Source organism: Chlamydomonas reinhardtii, chromosome 6 (assembly GCF_000002595.2).
Source record: "Chlamydomonas reinhardtii strain CC-503 cw92 mt+ chromosome 6, whole genome shotgun sequence".
In the NCBI taxonomy this organism is placed as follows: domain Eukaryota; kingdom Viridiplantae; phylum Chlorophyta; class Chlorophyceae; order Chlamydomonadales; family Chlamydomonadaceae; genus Chlamydomonas; species Chlamydomonas reinhardtii.
Window position 1 is genome coordinate 6867096 of NC_057009.1, and position 18032 is coordinate 6885127.

At 63.0% G+C, this 18032-nt stretch overlaps 4 protein-coding genes across 4 annotated transcripts; 3 read left to right on the plus strand and 1 right to left on the minus strand.

The window, feature by feature from the left end:
* Positions 1–81: 81 nt before the first annotated feature.
* On the plus strand, positions 82–5442 carry CHLRE_06g295450v5 (uncharacterized protein). Its single transcript, XM_001691428.2, has 10 exons — positions 82–308; positions 385–576; positions 853–939; positions 1398–1443; positions 1782–1924; positions 2363–2476; positions 2789–2896; positions 3537–3700; positions 4529–4646; positions 4964–5442. Exons 1-10 carry the CDS (start codon positions 189–191, stop codon positions 5126–5128), a joined length of 1257 nt encoding a protein of 418 aa, XP_001691480.1. The 5' UTR covers positions 82–188; the 3' UTR covers positions 5129–5442.
* Positions 5443–5501: 59 nt separating this feature from the next.
* Positions 5502–7149, plus strand: CHLRE_06g295500v5 (uncharacterized protein). The gene is made up of 3 exons (XM_001691427.2): positions 5502–5865; positions 6036–6095; positions 6251–7149. The coding sequence occupies exons 1-3, from the start codon at positions 5594–5596 to the stop codon at positions 6861–6863; spliced, it is 945 nt and encodes a 314-aa protein (XP_001691479.2). The 5' UTR covers positions 5502–5593; the 3' UTR covers positions 6864–7149.
* Positions 7150–7155: 6 nt separating this feature from the next.
* Positions 7156–12013, minus strand: CHLRE_06g295550v5 (uncharacterized protein). The gene is made up of 6 exons (XM_001691275.2): positions 11340–12013; positions 10912–11066; positions 10073–10648; positions 9680–9870; positions 9423–9501; positions 7156–9257 (listed from the first exon to the last, which is right to left on the minus strand). Exons 1-6 carry the CDS (start codon positions 11416–11418, stop codon positions 9225–9227), a joined length of 1113 nt encoding a protein of 370 aa, XP_001691327.2. The 5' UTR covers positions 11419–12013; the 3' UTR covers positions 7156–9224.
* Positions 12014–12111: 98 nt separating this feature from the next.
* Positions 12112–18004, plus strand: CHLRE_06g295600v5 (uncharacterized protein). The gene is made up of 12 exons (XM_043063496.1): positions 12112–12418; positions 12639–12736; positions 12872–12979; positions 13396–13679; positions 13949–14147; positions 14428–14559; positions 14833–14937; positions 15109–15210; positions 15627–15744; positions 16651–16744; positions 16980–17163; positions 17448–18004. Exons 1-12 carry the CDS (start codon positions 12146–12148, stop codon positions 17707–17709), a joined length of 1959 nt encoding a protein of 652 aa, XP_042924202.1. The 5' UTR covers positions 12112–12145; the 3' UTR covers positions 17710–18004.
* Positions 18005–18032: the final 28 nt, after the last annotated feature.

Below are 18032 nucleotides of genomic sequence, written 5' to 3' on the forward strand. Positions count from 1 at the left end.
AGCTCTACCACGCAGCATGGGGCCTCGTCAACTACCTATGCCAGCCCTGCGCCAATTCCTCGCGCCATGCCCCGGTAAAGCATTCACTCGGATACATGTGTTGATCAAAGGCCACTTGCACACTCGTGCTTGCATAGAAACGCCACCGTCTGTTGGGTGTGTTGCAAGCAAAGTAAATCTTTGTCGACATGGCGCTCGCCCGCGCGTTCGCGTCCGTGGCCGCGGTCGCTCGCCAGGGGGAGAGCAAGCTGAGCTTTGCGAGCAGGGCCTTCGCCAGCAGCACCACCGTGAACGGCGTTCCCGTTGAGGTGAGAGGCATGCCGAAAGCCCCTTCTCGCTGACCACACCGCGCCCACCACCATCTCCACCCGCAACCCCCCGCAGGTGCACAACGAGGGCGGCTCTAAGCGCGTGGTGGTCACCAAGACCCTGCCCGGCGAGCGCTGGCTGCAGTTCCTCATCAACGCCGGCTGCCGCGTGGAGGTGTCCCAGCACCCCGACATCATCCTATCCAACGCCACCATCAAACAGCTCATCGGCACCAAGTGCGACGGAGTCATTGGGCAGCTGACCGAGGTGGGTCTTGTGTCGGCAGGTGCTGAGAGTAGTGGTGGCGGTGACGGTGGCCGTGACGAGCAGGGGGGGGCTGGGGAGGAGATGGTGTGGGGATGGGGAACGGGGGTGGGGCAGTGGGCAGCTATGGGCGGCGACAGGGCGTCGGTGCGTGGCGGGGGCAGAAGGCGGGCCAGGAGGCAGGGCGGGGCGGAGCCGGCGGGAAGCCGCATGTGGTGCAGCGACTATGAAGAACACACACAGTCGCACGCACTCTGATGACTGCTATCCTGCGAGCAGGACTGGGGCGCTGAGCTGTTTGAGGCGCTCAAGCAGGCGGGTGGCAAGGCCTACAGCAACTACGCAGTGGGCTACAACAACGTCAAGGTGTGTGTGTGTGTGTGTGTGTGTGTGTGTGTGTGTGTGTGTGTGTGTGTGTGTGTGTGTGTGTGTGTGTGTATGTGTGTGTGTGGGGGGGTTATGAATGGGGGCTGACTGGATGGATGCATGGCGCCACGCGCGCAGCTTGCGGACGTGACGTGACGTCCTCGTAGCGGTAAAGCGGGGCGATGGCGGGGCGCCACCGAGTGCGCGGAGGGCCGCGACTGGTGGGCGTCCCTGGGTACTTGCTTGGCGCAGAGGGATAGCGAAGGAAGACTGGAACCAGATCGCACCGGACCCATTGGAGCATACATGGTGCTTTATAGGCGAAATGAACAGGGCCTGTGTTGTCATACCGCAGTGCAGGCTGGCCACGCTGTGTATGGCTCGCCCCGTCTACCGTCTACCACTTCCTTAACTAGTCATGAATGTAACCCCCCATAACTCAATACCTCTGCCCTCAGGTGGACGAGGCTACCAAGCGGGGCATTCCCGTGGGCAACACGCCAGGTGCGTGGCGTGCGGCGTATGGCGTGTGGCGTGTTGGTGGGGAGGAGGCTACTGGTGGAGGACATGAAGGGAGGGCGTGAACTTGTGGAAGCGCTGCCGTACAACTTCGGAAGCATAGCCCGGGAGCTAACATGCCGTCGATCGTCCGTCTGTTGCCTATCGCAACCGTGTCTGTTCTCATGTTGCGCACTCATCCTCATTTATCCTTGTTACCATCCCTGACACGCACACGTACACTGTTGGGCGACCATTCCTCAACCATTGGGACCAAATTCCTTGGGCTCGGGCAAGCAAGCCTCCCTGACACGCACACGTACACACACGCACCCAAACCGCAGGTGTGCTGACGGAGACGACGGCGGAGCTGGCCGCCGCGCTGACGCTGGCTGCTGCTCGGCGTGTGCCCGAGGCCGACGTGTTCATGCGGGCGGGCAAGTACAAGGGCTGGCTGCCCAACCTGTTCGTGGGGCAGCTGCTGCAGGTGAGGGGGAGGGGTGGAGGGGGAGGGGGAGGCGAAGGGGTTGTAAATATTAGCCCAAACTAAACCAAAACCAACGAAAACGGGGGTGCAGGCAGAGGCGTTAGTTGCAAGCGAGGGGGTGGAGGAGGGGTAGTTCACTTCGGAACCCAAGGAAAGGCGGGGACCCAAACCCGAGCCAGGGGGGTGTTGCCAGGTGTGGCAGCCGATGGAGCCACGTGACCAGAGCGCGGGTCCGTCCGCCAGCCGCCAGCATGCATGGCCTACCACCGCCCGGCAGGGAAGCGGCCCGTGCGACCCACGTACGAGCATCCGCCCCAACAGCAACCTCCGCCCCTCCCTCATGCACCCCAGCTACACTGCCCCTCCAGCACTCTCAAACATACGCCCCATGCTCCATGCCCACACCCACCACCTATCCAACTACCCACCCACCCACAGAACAAGACTGTGGGCATCATCGGCGCTGGCCGCATCGGCGCCGCCTACGCACGCATGATGGTGGAGGGGCACAAGATGAACCTGGTGTACTTCGACCCCTACCCCAACAAGCAGGTGAGCGCGGGGGGTTGCATTTATACTTAGTTATGGAAGTGGTAACCAGGACGGCGGGGGGGATGGCGGCGGTAGCCATCATGCGTGGGGATAGGGACAGCGTGCTCCGTGCTGGCGTCATTCGTACTCCACTCTCCGTCCTCGTCATTGTGAATTTGGCTTCTCGGCGTGCAGCGCCCCTGTCATGCGCTCCGCCTGCGGTGCCGTGAGACGTGCCGCCGCTGCCAACCCTCACACCAATTCTTCCCCCAACACACATACACACACATACACACACACCCGCCCTTCCCCCCCCCCGCTCCCCCCCAACAGCTTGAGGAGTACATCCGGCTGTACGGCGAGCTGCTGCGGCACCGCGGCGAGCCGCCCGTGGCGTGCAAGCGCGTGGAGACGGTGGAGGAGGTGCTCAAGGAGGCGGACGTGAGTGCCGCGCGGGGGGGGGGCGTGTTGTAAATACCAGCCCAAACTAAACCGAACCCAATGCAATAGAGCGAGGAGTGCTGGGGTGGTGGGGAGTGGTGGAGGCAGTTTACTCAAAACCCGACTAACCCGACTAAGTGTGGGTGGCGTGACAGCGGAAGCGGTGGGGGTTACGAGGCACAAGCCTTTAGTGCGCCGGTCTGCAGTTAGAAGCTGTAGTGGGGGGTAGCGGTGCAAGTGGCGGTGGGTGGAGCCGTGGCATGTCGGCTGCGCACGCACTCGGCACGAGCGCGGGCAAGGGCAAGGGGGGAGGGGCAGTACTGGGGTGTGCTCCGTGTGTCCCCCAATCCAATTCACCGTTCACTCTACAGTACAGCACACACACACCGGATTTCCGCGGCAAACCTGCCCGCGCTGCGTGCGCACCCTGGCTCCGCCCCAGCCTCCTCCTGATCCGCCGGCTCAGCCTCCCCTCTCCCTCCCCCCGTCGCTGCGCTAGCTCAACCCTGCCGTCTTCTAACCAATCATGCCTGCCACCCCATACCCCCCTGACCTCCTTCTCCGCCCGCCCTCGCTCCCCCCTTCTTAATTTCGTAATGAACCATGCATGTAATCCCCCCACCCCACCCCACTCGAACAGGTTGTATCGCTGCACTGCAACCTGGACGCCAGCACTCGGCACCTGATCAACTCGCAGCGTCTGGCGCTCATGAAGCCGACGGCGGTTCTGGTCAACGCGGCCCGCGGGCCCTGCATCGACGAGGCGGCGCTGGTGGCGCACCTCAAGGCCAACCCCGAGTTCAGGTGTGTGTGTGTGCGTGGGGGGGGTGCGGTTTAGGAAAGCACAAGGGTGTGGGGTGTGGGGCCGGGGCAGGGTGCGCTTGTGGTTCTCGACGCCAACTTGCATTGGGAGTGGGGGCATGGCGGGAGCAGCAGCACGTGTGTGGTGTGTGATGCTCCATCTAGGCCACGTTTGGAGCCGGAAGCAGGCCATATGGTGCCACGTTTGGAGCCGGAAGCAGGCCATATGGTGCCACGTTTGGAGCCGGAAGCAGGCCATATGGTGCCACGTTTGGAGCCGGAAGCAGGCCATATGGTGCCACGTTTGGAGCCGGAAGCAGGCCATATGGTGCCACGTTTGGAGCCGGAAGCAGGCCATATGGTGCCACGTTTGGAGCCGGAAGCAGGCCATATGGTGCCACGTTTGGAGCCGGAAGCAGGCCATATGGTGCCACGTTTGGAGCCGGAAGCAGGCCATATGGTGCCACGTTTGGAGCCGGAAGCAGGCCATATGGTGCCACGTTTGGAGCCGGAAGCAGGCCATATGGTGCCACGTTTGGAGCCGGAAGCAGGCCATATGGTGCCACGTTTGGAGCCGGAAGCAGGCCATATGGTGCCACGTTTGGAGCCGGAAGCAGGCCATATGGTGCCACGTTTGGAACTGCAAGCAGGCCATATGGTGATGCGGCTCGTCTCCGCCACATAGACACCGGCATGACTCAACCACTCAACTGCCTCTCTCCCACCCCTTCGTTCTTACCATGTTTTGAACTGTTGCAAGCGACCCGCGCCCCCCCCCTGACCCGCTCCCCCACAACCCGCACCCCCCCTCCCTGACCCGCTGCACCGCAGGTGCGGCCTGGACGTGTTCGAGGACGAGCCCGCCATGAAGCCCGGCCTGGCCGACTGCGCCAACGCCGTCATCGTGCCGCACATCGCCTCCGCGTCCCTGTGGACCCGCAGCGGCATGGTGGGCGTGGGCGTGGGCGTGGGCGCGGGCGCGGGCACGTATGGGGATATGGGTATGGGCGTGGGTGTGAGTGTGTAGGCCGACCATGTGGGTGTGGAATCACTCCGTCAGGCAGGCAGCGGGGCGGGTTGAAGGCCGGAGCCGATTTCAGTCCGCTGGCAGCACCCGCACGCCACAGCCTGTGCGGTGACCAGCATCCCTTGGCAGCCCTCGGTGTTGACATGGTAGCTATGACTTAATATCAACACTCGGCACTCCTGACATTCCCCCTCCCACCCAACCCATTCCCACCTTCCCTCCCTTCCCAACCCCTGCAGGCCACGCTGGCCGCCGCCAACGTTGCCGGCATCCTGTCCGGCTACCCGGTGTGGAACAAGCAGGACATCCTGGGCTTTGTGGACAAACCGCTGGCCGCCGCGCCGCTGGCCGCTCCCAGCATCGTCAACGCCAAGGAGCTCAAGCTTAAGACCGTGGCGGAGTAGATGACGGGTAGATGGCGGCAGATAGATGCATCTTGCATTGGTTACATGAGGGACCTGCTGACGCAGCTCATGAGCCAGGGAACGCGCGGCCGAGTAAAATGGCGGCTGAAGAGTAGGGTTACGCTTGGGTTTGGAGGAACAAAGGCAAGAGCTGGGGAAGTGGAGCTGGTTGGCTTAGCTTATCAACACGTAATAGATTACGGTAGTAGGCGGCTTGGAGTCTTGGTGAGCATTCGTGTGTGTTCATGGGGGGTCGGGGGCGAGAGCTCGCCGCAGTGCGTGGGGCGGTGGGAAGATTGTAAGAGGAGCTCCGTGCCGTTGATGCGTCGAAAGAACGTCCATGGACATCAGAAACTTAACACAAATACTTCCTCGAGTTACCGAGCACTCAGCAGAATAGCCAATACTGTGGGAGTCCCCAACTGCCACTGATTGCAACCTTGGGTGACGACGATGGCGGCAGCGATGCCTGCTGTCTTGTGTTTAGGCGATTCTCACACATTCGGCAAAGCCGGCGCGGCCTGGGTGCTGGAATTGGCGAAGGTCTTTCCAAACGCTCGCTTCCTGAACCGTGGCGTTAACGGTCTGCAGACCATGAACGTGCTATGGAACCTAGACAAGAGCTTCAACGCTCTTGGAAAGAGTGTCGCGGTGCCAGCGGCAGTGACATTGCTCATAGGCACCAACGACGTGTTGCGTTCCCTCGCGCACGAGGGGAAGGACGCATTCGGGCAACGGTGAGACTTGTGCATCACGGTTCCACATCTTGGGGTTGCAGCCATTCGACAACGCGTGGAGGCGTACCTTGCCGACAGTGCTCACGACCTTCCGTCCGACATTGCTTGCCGTGCATGGTGTTGCCATACCGCCTGCCTTTCGGCCCTGTCGCACACACCGCGCACCTCAGGTGGTTCGGGATTGCAAACGGCGACACGGGGCCCGCCACGCTCGAAACCTGGACGCAGCAGTGAGTGGGCGGAGGCGGGCCGCAGCTGCCAGCGGCGGCAGTACGCGGGCGCTTCGTATCTACCCTAAAAGCCTGTGCCCACTTTCTGTGCATGTGCCTCATTTGGAGCCCATACGTACACATCCATTTACACCTGCACACCCGCATGTTTGCAGGTATCGTGCCCTGTTGGAGACCATTGCCGCCAAGCTGGACGCCCGGGCGCGCGCCGCCTCTGCCTCCTCCGCCTCTGCCTCCTCCGCCACCAGCGCCACCACCACCACCACCACGGCGCCGACGCCGGTACCCCTGCTGGTCATGAAGCTGCCGCCGCTCGGCGAGGACCTCACAGACGCGGTCAACGCCAAGGTGGATGCATACAACGCCGCGTTGACCCAGGTCGTTCTGGACTTCGCAAAGGCGCAAAAGGCGCTTCTGAAGCCCGCCGCCGGCGCCATGCCGCGTGCCGTGGTCATGGACGTGAAGCTTGTTGACATCAGCTCCGAGTTCAAGGCCGCTATCGCCAAGAATCAGGCGTCGCGCCAGGCGGGCGGCAGCTGGCGGCCGCTGGTGCTGCCGGTGCCCTTCAGCAAGGCCGCGAAGGCTATCATGGGCTGTCAGTTTGCCCACGACCTATGGGGCCGCAGCTTTAACGCGCAGAGCGACGCGGTGGGCGCGGCGGTGCTCAGCCCGGACGCCATCCACGTGAACGAGCGTGGCGGTGACCTGATCGTGGGGCTGCTGGCGGCGCACCTGGTCAAGCCGCTGGCGCCGCCGGCATCGCAGTAGCTCAAGAATGGGGTGGTGCAGACGTACCGTGGTGCATGGACGGACCTCGAGTGCGGTAAACGGTGCAATTTGGCGCGGCGCAGCGGCGGTGGATGGGTGCGGGGGTGGAACGCCGGTGGATGGATGCGCGGGAGGAGCGGGGGAAAGCGGAGGGAGCGGAGGCAACTGTCGCAGACTGGTGGCGGTGGTGGCGGGGGCAGGAGTCGCAGGATGGAAATTACGATAACTTGGCGGGGATGAAGGGGATTGGCAGCTGACGAGGGCGCTACTGTAACCTGTTGGAGGCTCCGGTATCCGGCAGTGGCAGGGACAGGCGGTTGAAGCTGCGACATGGTGCGGTATGCACGTGTGCCGCGGCTTGGAGGGGTGTGAGCGGTGACGCTACCGGTGAAGGCCATGAGGACGCACTAGGCAACTAGGTTCCTCGGTAGGCTGCGCACTGGGAGAGTGTGATTGCATGAAGCGGGGATCAGAAGTGCGGCCAGCAGGACAGACTGCCGATACCCCTGTACGGTCAAGCAGATGTGAGGGCCGCAGATGTGAGGGCCGGAGCCGGTTAGCAAAGTGCTTGCTAGTGAATGCGAATGCAAGACGCCGTCGGTTAGCGAGGCGAGTGTGCTGCTGGCATGGTCCGCAACGGAGTTGCTGGACGGCGGTGTTGCGCGCTGGGGCTGAAGCGCAAGGCCAGGCCGGCCAGGCCTCGCACGGGGTACGTGCGGTTAGTGGCTACTCAGCGTGCTTGGTTTCAACGCTTACCAGCATGTATGGACAGTGTAGCTGTCAGCTGTGGGCCTGTGGCGAGTGCATCACTGGCGACTCGTGACGAGTGCAAGGACGCTAGAGTAATGGCGTAGCAGTAGCCATACAGTGAATGCGCTAAGCCAGTGAGCGCTGCGTAACGAAGACGCACGCGGGCGACGCGGCTTTTGTCATATGATACCGCGTTCACTGGGTGAGCGGTTGAGCGGCCATGCGATTACGTGTGCAACAGCAGGGGTGCATATTTGTTTGCACTGTAAAATATAAAGCAGCCCTCCAGGTATTGCGCCAGCCCATGTTTAATGGCCCTAGCCGCAGCTGCGCAACACACGGCTTGCCAGAACAGAGGCCAGACACATCACACCTGGTCCATGTGTATCACACAAGTCCGCACGATCGGCACTGGTCCTCACAATCGGTCCTGCCGTACCCACAGTCATGCCTCTTGCGGGCAGGCTGAAGAGCAGCCACCGCGCTGCACACACGCGTGGCGAGCCTGGCCCGCCGGTTTGCCCACACAGACACCCCCCTGCACCCCGCTACACCAGACGCAAGCAGCGCGGCTCTCGGGCTCACCACAGCCGCCATCCTCCTTGGCCTTCCTTATTCGCTCGCCTATTCGACCTGATGCAGCATCTTAAGCCCCAAACCGGAGACCGCCATTCCATCGCAGCCTGGTGTCCTTAAGGCGGAACCCGCTGATGGCCACAACGCCACAATGACCATACCTGCCGCCGCCAGATTGTTCAGGGACTCCCAGTTCACCTTCCATCCCCAACAGTAATGGCTCTTCCACACGCTCGCGTGTCAATGCGAACACGGGCGCAGGGCACGCCGTCGTGCCGTCACTTCCGGCCATAAAACTCCCACTACTCCTATTGTGTCCCGGGTGAGTGTACACTTTGTCATCCCAACTTGCGGAGGGACAGCACATGCCCTCCTCGCTTACTTCGCCGCACCCTTGCACGTTCCGGCCATGCGCAGGCCGCTGTAATGTCACAGAGCAAACTACTGTACATGAAGAAGCAGCTATTCTTCATGCCCGTTGCTAAGCAATTGTCCGATAACCCCATATCCTTTTGGCAAGCGGCAACAATGCTGTAGACACCGGGCCGCAGCGTCTGAAGAGCTCGCAGAAAAGCACAGAGCCCAACGCCAGCCAACGTTCGCCGTATCTGCCCAGCACCTTTCAGTAAATCAAACACCGCACTTACAAATTCACACCACTGGAACACTCACAATCAAAGAAAGATTGGCATCACCATCGTATAAAGGAATCTCTTGGGCATGGGCACAAGGAAAAATCACATGCACACAATGCTTTCGTCCTACCACGCTCCTATTCAACACGCGGCAATGCCCACCTGCAGCACCCCACATATCGAGCAGCAGCAGCACCAGGGACCTTCACTGCTGCTCGCGGTGCTTCAATCGTGGCGGGAGCATGTGGTATTGTGGTGAGAGAGGTACGGGCATGAAGGGGGGTGTCCGCAGTCGGCGGTCGGACCAACATCTGTCAACCGCTGCAGGGACCACACCTTCCCGCGAGCCGCCTTGTCAACGGCAGGCGATGAGGTGTCAAGCGATTTGTGTGTATCCGCTTCAGCAGTGGCGGGAAGCCAGGTTACAAATGTCCTGCGTGAAGAGGACGAAAGGAGCAGAGCATGGGTAAGATCGTGCCGCCGAAAGCCAAGACAGAACGCCCCCACACCACACCTTTCCTCTTCCGCTGCGCACCTTTACCACCATCACCTCGCGCCCACCCCCGCACACACGCTCGCACCCACTGCTCACACGTACCTCGTCGTCCAGCCGGCCCACCGCCTCGCCGCTCTGGACGTGCTCCACAAACGCCTCGTTTGGCGTCATCAGCTGCAGGCTGCGCGGTGCGGTTCGGTGTGTGGTGTGGGGGACAGGCGCACACACACTGTCAGCGCAACATCTATCTGGTAAACCGTACAGCCTTTTCCATGCTGGTTGCTGCTGCCTACACGCAGAGTAGACCGCCGCACCTTGCATGTCCACATGCTCGCAAAGCAACACGTTGTTGCACCCACCAGTAGAGCTTGGACTCGGTGTTGTTGTCAATGCCGTGCACGGCGCGCGGCGGGAACACCACCACGTCGCCGGCGCGCACGGTGAAGCGCTGGCCGTTGCAGAAGGCCACGCCCTCGCCCGCCAGCACAAAGAACAGCTCGTGCGCGGTCTTGTGGATGTGCAGCGGCGTGTGGTGGCCGGGCTCAAAGACCTGAGCGTGGTGGAGCGGGGCGGGAGCGGGGCGGGAGCGGGGTGGGCCAGGGCCGGAACCAATAGCCATGCGAGCCGGGTGGCGGGCTGACAAATGGAGTGTTGCGGCCGCTGACAGCCCGGCACAATACTATGTGTCGCATCTGCATCTGCAAATGCAACACCGCGCACACAGCCCCGAGGCCCGAGGCCCACAGCCTCACCTCCACGCCGAAGGACAGCGACAGGCCCAGCTCGGCTGGGTCGAACACGAACGCCAGCTTGTTGGTCTGGCGCGGGAAGCGAAACGCCTTGAAGTCCTCCAACGCCCGCTGGAGCAGCACACAGCCGGAAGAGGCGGCGGCGGCAGCGGCCGCCGACGTGGGGCATGCGGCTGCTGCTGCCGGTGCAGGCGGCGAAGGCGTGCTGCTGGCCGCGCTTGCGTTGCGGGCTGCTGCATGGGCCTGAGGCTGCTGCCTCTGTGCGGCCTGTGGCCTCAACTTGCCGAGCCCGGGTAGCCATGCACCGGTTGCGTTGCGGAAAAGGCGCCGCAGCAGCGGCGGCACCGGCACTGCGTTACTCGCCGTCACCACCGGGCCAGCCGCCGAGGCGGGCCCTGTCGACGCAACGGACGGCGCGCTCCGGCTGCCGCTGGCTGCTGGCGGCTGCTCCTCGGGCTGTGCGGCGTACAGGTGGGAGATGGCGCGGGCGGCGCGAGTCTGCACGCCACGAAGCAGGTCGTCTGCCTCCTGGACCGACAACTCGCCGTCGTGCGGCCCCTGGCACTCGTCCACCAGGACCTGCGGGCGGTGCGATAATTACCAGCGCGCCAATAATCAGAGGATGTTTCGAATGTACCGTACAGCACAGCTTGCAGTACAGTACAGAGGCCCGGCCGGAAACGCAGGTCAGGTTGCAGACTCCGCTGCAGAGAAGAGAAGACGGGTGCCTGGTCACCCTGGTGGCACCAAGACATAGCGAGCAATGCGTCCGCCCCGCCTCCGGTCAGTACAATTTGGAGAGATTCAGCGGCCATAAACTCAAGCCCCTGCGGAACCCTTACCTTGAGATCGGCATGGCTGGGTGCCGGCGCCACCACGGTGCCGGGGGGCAGCATGAGCACTGCGGCGGGGAAGTGGAACTTAAGCAGCACCGGCGGCTCCTCGCCGGGCACCGAGCGCAGCTGCGTGCTGTTGTGCCAGGCCACCAGTGAATCGCCTGCGTGGGCACACAGGATTGGACACACAGGATTGGGCACACAGGATTGAGCACATAGGATTGGGCACACAGGATTGGGCATACTGCGTACAGGATTGGGCACGTAGGATTGGGCACGCGGGCACATAGGATGGAGCACGTAGGATTGGGTACAGGGTTGGGCACAGGAATGGGAGGTGTGTCAGGTGCGCAGGCTGTGGAGAAGCGGGCGTTGACCCGCGTCGGGTACGCGGTACCCGCGTGTCCACCCCGGTACAGGTACAATTGACTCACCCGAGCTAATCGTCCTCTCCTGCCCGTCCGCGGTGGTGACCACGCCCGTGCCGCCCAGAGCATACAGCACGTCCAGCATCTGGCTGGTGCTGTCCGCGCAGCTGCAGCTGCCGGCGCGGTCGCAGCTGCTGGCGCAGGCGCGCGGCGCGTCGCTAAGGGGGGCCGAAGGCAGTGGCAGTACCGGCGCCGAAACCCTAGGACTGACTAGACCGACGCCGCCTTGAGATGTAGCGGCGGGTGCAACAGTTACGAAGCCAGCACGAGCACACTCCACAGACGCCAGAAACGGCAATTGCGGGCTAGGCCCGTCGCCAGGCGTGAGCAACGGAAGGTGGAATGAAGAATCGCCGCGAAGGACTTTGGCGCTGCCGGCAAGTCGACTCACAATTGCACCACCAAATTGAGCCTGGGCTATCACCGGCGTACACCGGGAGCCCCGACACCGTGAAGCAAAGGCGCGACGCATGTTGCGGGAAAGCTGGCTTTCTGGCGCCTCGCGCACGCTTGGCACCCACGCTTAGCGGTCGCCTTTACTTGCACACTCAAATGCTTTAAGGGCCCTTTCCCGGCGTGGATTGCGGCCTCTGTCACGCGGCCGGACGATGTTCTCGCGAATACGCTGGGATTTGTTAGCTTTGCGTGTGTAGTTTGAGGTGAGCGTGGTTGCTTGGCTCTTTTAATCCTCGAAATTGGCGCCTCAAAGAGCACCAAATCAACTGCTTGCGGATCTTGCATGGGCAAGGGTTTCCAGCGGCAAACCGTTTTCTTTCAGTATTATATGTTAGCGCACACGACGATACGCTTAAATGGAGCCTGGGGGGCCCCAAGGCGCGGACGAGGCGGGGCGAAACGCCAAAGAGCTGCAAGATGCAAAAGATAAAATTAGGCAGCTAAGGGAGAAGCTAGTATTTAGATGTAAGGACTTGATTAAATGGAAATTCTTCACGCCAGCGAGCGTGGAGGTCCCACGCGAGCCGGCGAAGGCGGAGGCAGAGAAGACTGTGTTCCATGTCATCACGAGCTTCCTGTTTGAAAACGCGGTGCTTGTCCCCGTGGACACTCAGGCGCTCCATAAGAAGGTCGGTGAAGATCGGACGGATGTGTGTAATCTTGGGGCGCAGGGACGCCAGTGGGGCGCGTACCTTCGCGTCATACAACGCGGCCTGTCGGCGGTCGGGGGAAAGACTGTGGGGGCTACCGCGTTAGGGGAGAAGGCGGACTGGGCGGGTAAGCAGGCCTTGGGTGCCTGCATAACACGCACACGGGCGTGCCTCCCTGTGCCACCCGCACCTCCCACAGATCGTTGCCTCGCCCGTCGGTGAGCGCTATGAGGCGGCGCTGGCGGCGCTGGGGCTGACGGGGCCGGAGGAGGTGGTGCACAAAATGGCCTCCATCAGGTGAGTCCGCGTGTGTGTGTGCGGCGCGGCGTTGGCCGGGGCCCACAAGTTGCCCATGTGCTTGTGTGGACGCGCAGGCAAAAAGCAACCTCCGGGGCGCGGCATTCTTCATTGTGTATCCCCATGATGTCGCAGCTTCAAGTTCGGGGCCTCGGAGTTCACCTGCCTGCGCATCGGCCAGCTGGCCTTCGCGGACGGCGTACGGATGTACATCACACGAGCTGACCGGCCGGCGCTGTCCAGGTGCGTGCTTGTGTTGAAAAGCACAAGGAGGACAAGCGCAAAGACGTGCTTGTGTGTGTGCGTGTGCGTGTGTGAGTGCCTGTGGATGCGCATGTGGAACAAGTTGTTGTTGGTGGCGGGCAGCGGGCAGGGCGGCGGGAGGTGGGATGCGAGAGGCGGGAAACGGACATATGGGAAGAGGAACGCCGGCAGAGCGGAACGCAGCGTACGGTATGTTGTGTGCGGGGCGCATGGGGTAGGTCAACCAGGTGTGCGGGCTTCAGGCCTGTGCATGGCGAGTGGTCGAGCCAGTCGGCAGGCGTGCGGCCTGGTAGGGGCAGAGGCAGGGCGGGTGCAGTGAATGCCACAGCATGCAGGTAGCGCTGGGGCCAGAGCCATCCCCAACTCCAAAACACCGCTACCTCATACACCCGCAGGTTAACGGGCATTGAGGACCCCGACCGCAACAAGCAGTCCGCGGCGGGGCCAGGAGCAGGGGGCGGCGGCGGTGGGCCTGGCGGCGACTCGCAGCCTGGCGGCATGATGGGGCCGGGGCCCGGGCCAGGCGGCATGATGGGGCCGGGCGGGCCGATGGGCATGATGTCGGGCCCGGGTGGCATGATGGGTGGGCCCGGCATGATGAGTCCGGACGGCGGCGGCCTGATGGGGCCGGGCGGCGGCTTCGGCATGTCGGGCGGCCCGGGCGGCTTCATGGGGCCAGGTGAGGGAGGAGGCGGTGCAGGGACAGGGGCGGGGACAGGCGGGGTGCGGTGGGGTGGCAATGCCAAGAATGCAAGTAAAGCATTACGCGGCCGGGAACAGCCGCGGACACGACGGGACGGAAAAGCAGCCAGCAGCAGTCGCCCGCCTGGGAAGGGCGCGGCGTCAGTTGCTACTGTAGCGGTCTGGCTCTCACACGGCATTCCGGGCACACCTGTTAACGCGCCTCCTGACGCACCTGCTGACGCGCCACCCATCATTTTGCCGCAGGCATGGGCTTCCCAGGCATGCCGCCTATGGGCGCCTTCCCCCAGCAGCAACAGCAACAACAGCAACAGCAGCAACAGCAGCAGCAGCAGGACGCCATGCCTGACGCCAAGCGCATGCGACTGGGCGGCGGGCCGGGTGGCAGCGAGCTGGATGACCTGCTGGGGAAACGCAGCGTCAAAGAAAAGGTCAAGGTGGAGAAGTGAGTGGGGGTTAGGAGAACCCGTACAAGATGGAGAAATGAATGGAGCCTTGCAGTGGGGACGACTGGGCGGCTGGTGCGGGCACTGAGCTGCTGGTGCGGGCCCATGCACGAATACGGCAGGGATACGGCATGCACACGACTCAAGCCATGCCCAACATGCTCCGCCCGAATTCCCGCTGTCCCGCCATGCCTTCGCCAACCACACACCGCGCCACTCTAGTGCTCCCTTGACCACCAACACCCCACCCACTGACGCGACGCACCATGCGCGCCACAGGGGCTCTGAACTGCTTGACATCCTGTCAAAGCCCACCGCCCGCGAGTCCGCCCGCGTGGAGCAGTTCCGCACCGCCGGCGGGTCGGCCATCCGCGAGCACTGCCCGCACCTCACCAAGGACGAGTGCAGGAGGTGGGGGCGCGGGGTCGTGGGGTTCGTGGGGTGGCAGCCCGGAGGCCTGGGGCGTGAGGCGTTAGGCGCGTTGGCTCAGCTGTTCCAGGGCGCAGGCTGCGGCAGAAGCGAAAGCGGGTCATGCGCGGTGACTGGTCGCTGTGTGCTGACGACCGGGCTCCACGCCCCAGTCAGTCCTTGCCGGGGGGCTTGCGCGATCGTGGACGCGAACCTGTTTCTTTCTTGCGCTGTTAACCACGAACTATGCACCCGTACGTACGCCCCACGCCGCAGGGTCAACGGCGTGCCGCTGGCCTGCCACCGGCTGCATTTCCTGCGGGTGGTGCAGCCGCACACTGACGTGGCGTTGGGCAACTGCAGCTACCTGGACACGTGCAGGTGCGTGAGGGGGCAAGGGTCGTGGGGCGTGGGGCGATGCTGGGTGGCTGGGATGGATCACTTCGTGAAGCGGAAACTTCGGCAGCCTCCTCCGCTGCCCCTTGTAGCTCTCGCGTATGTTTTGTACCTGAAACACACACGCGCACTCGCACGTACACATGTGTGTCGCAGGAACATGCGCACCTGCAAGTACGTGCACTACCGCCCCGACCCCGAGCCCGACGTGCCAGGCATGGGGTCGGAGATGGCTCGGCTGCGCGCGTCCGTGCCCAAGTGAGTGCCGGCACACCAGGAGCGCGCAGGAGGCGCAGGCGCGGGGGGGGGGGGCGAGGAAACCAGTCGGGGATGGCCAGACCAGCCGGGGTGCACTGGTTTTGAAGGTGTTGTCGGCTGGTCTGCTGTTGTCATGGCGGCCTGGCCATGTGCGCCTCGGGTGCAATCGCACCCGCAATGGCGGCATGCCGCCCGCCCCGTGATCGTCCTTCCTCTGCATCTTCCACTCCCCTTCAGGCCCGGGCACATAGCACCCATACATCCCCTCCCCTCCCTATCCCACCCCCTCCCGACCGGCCTTCCCCTCTCCTCTCCTTCTACCTCGCTCTCTCCCTCGCTGGTTAGTCATTGCCTTCGCCTCACCTAGTATGCACGGAATCCCTCTGCCTCCCCCTCCGCTGCCCCTGTGCCTCCAGGTACCTTCAGGCTCTCCAGGACCCGCAGTGGATCAACTGCGACGTGCGCTCGTTCGACATGACGGTGCTGGGCAAGTTCGGAGTCATCATGGCAGACCCGCCCTGGGAGATCCACCAGGTGGGCGGTGGGTGCAGAATGAAGAAAGCGAACTGTGTGTAGAACAAGGGGTGTCAGCTTTGTACAGCTGGAAAATGGGCTGAGCCCCCGTACGCTTGGGAGCTGTAGGCGTGTAACGCCCCGTCAGAGCCTCCATGCCGCTACGACACGCAGGCGCATCGGCTAGGGACACTCGTCACTCGGGTTGGGGCCACGCGTGCCTTGTCACGTTCCCGAACACCCCAAGCAGTTCTTTCGCCTCCTGTCATACTCAACACCTCCCCGGCGCCCCACGCTCAAAGGGCTAGGCGCGGGGCGGGGGCGACCTCGGGGCTTCTCGGCATTCTGGCGCGTCGGCAGGCATGGCTCAGCAAGTCGCTCAAACCTTTCGATATACTTCCCCGCTTTGCTTGCCGCCAACATAGTTTGCCTTAGAGACTGCATATCAGCGGGCACCGGATGCTTTCCTCGCGACCTCGCGAAAGTCAATTGTCCATGGACGCGCGAAGGCACTTCTCGCTCCGCCCGAATTTTCCCTGCCACCTATTTACATGCAATAGGCATTAACACATATTAATACGTAGCACTCGCGGTTTGCGCCAGTATGCTATGTTTTGCCGACGCACCAGCCACCAGCCACGGACAGGGGTGTTCCTGGGGGGCTTCGCCCCCCCCCCTGAAACGCTGCGCTGGGGGGGCTCAGCCCAAAAACAACAAAGCAAAGCCCGCCCAGACCAAAGTGTGTATGTGGGGGGCGGGGGCGCCTGGGGGCGGCGCGTTGCTTGGTTCCGTATGCGGGCGTGCGAGTGCTTATTTGATGATCGCGTTGAGGGTAATCTATACACCTTCTGCTGCTACTCCTTGTGGCGACTCGCGTTAACCCCTTCTCTGAGACACACATCGCGCTGGCACAACCCGCCCGCACAGGACCTGCCATACGGCACCATGAAGGACGACGAGATGGTGAACCTCAACGTGGGCTGCCTGCAGGACAACGGAGTGCTGTTCCTGTGGGTCACAGGTGAGAGGGCAGCGGGGGAGGGGGGTTGGAGGGAGGGAGCGAGGGAGGGATAGCGGGAGATGGAGAAGGGGAAGAGCATCAGGCGCAGTGAGGGGTTCAGTGGGGGGCGTGGGAAACTGGGAATGGCTATGGCCATCGCACCCATCTCAAGAAGCTTCCCAGATCTCAGTCCGCGCTGTCCCGCCTGCACGCCCCCGCGACCATTCTTCCTCAAACCACTTCATTCGCCCCCAAGGTCGCGCCATGGAGCTGGCTCGCGAGTGCATGGCCAAGTGGGGCTACAAGCGCGTGGACGAGCTGATCTGGGTCAAGACCAACCAGCTGCAGCGCCTCATCCGCACCGGCCGCACCGGCCACTGGCTCAACCACTCCAAGGAGCACTGCCTGGTGGGCATCAAGGGCAGCCCGCAGCTCAACAGGTGGGCGGGGGCGGAAGGGTGGAAGGATGGGGGGGAGGGAGGGTAGTGGGAGGGAGGGGAGCCCGCGCAGGCACCCCTGCGCGGGCTGGCGCGGGGCCGTTAGGGGAAAGCGGGGAGAGTGGAAACCGTTGAAGTACAAAGAAGGTGGTGCGTGGCGTCCGGTGCCACCATTGCACGTGGACCATTCGTACGTCCGCATGTTCCACCCTCCTGCCCACTCTCCCATGCTCCTTCCCTACCTCCCTCCCATGCCCTTCCCTCCCTCCCTGCCGCCGCCTCTGCAGGTACGTGGACACGGACGTGGTGGTGGCGGAGGTGCGGGAGACCTCGCGCAAGCCCGACGAGATGTACTCCCTGCTGGAGCGGCTGAGCCCCGGGACGCGCAAGCTGGAGATCTTTGCGCGCGTGCACAACTGCAAGCCGGGCTGGGTGGGGCTGGGCAACCAGCTCAAAAACGTAAACCTCATAGAGCCCGAGGTGCGGCAGCGCTTTGCGGCGCGCTACGGGTTTGAGCCCGACGCAAGCAAGGACTGCTTTGTGAACTGAAGTGGCGTGTGGAGGAGTGGAGCGGTTGTGGGGCAGGTGCCGACGGGGAAATGAGGGGCGACGGCGGCGTAAATCGAGCAGAGCAGCGAGTTGGTGGCCTGTGCATGGGGGGTGCGGGTGCTGTCTGTGCACGAATGCATGGGCACAGTGGCGACCAGTGCAAAAGTAAGAATGTTGGTACTGGAGGCATTTATGGATTACATTATGTCACAAGGAAACCCTGTTCATACAGTCGAGCGTTTGACGAGCCAACCGCTACCTGGAAAAGGCTTGCGACGTGTAACTCTCAAAGGCTCTGCTCGAGGCGTTCTAATCTTATCTGG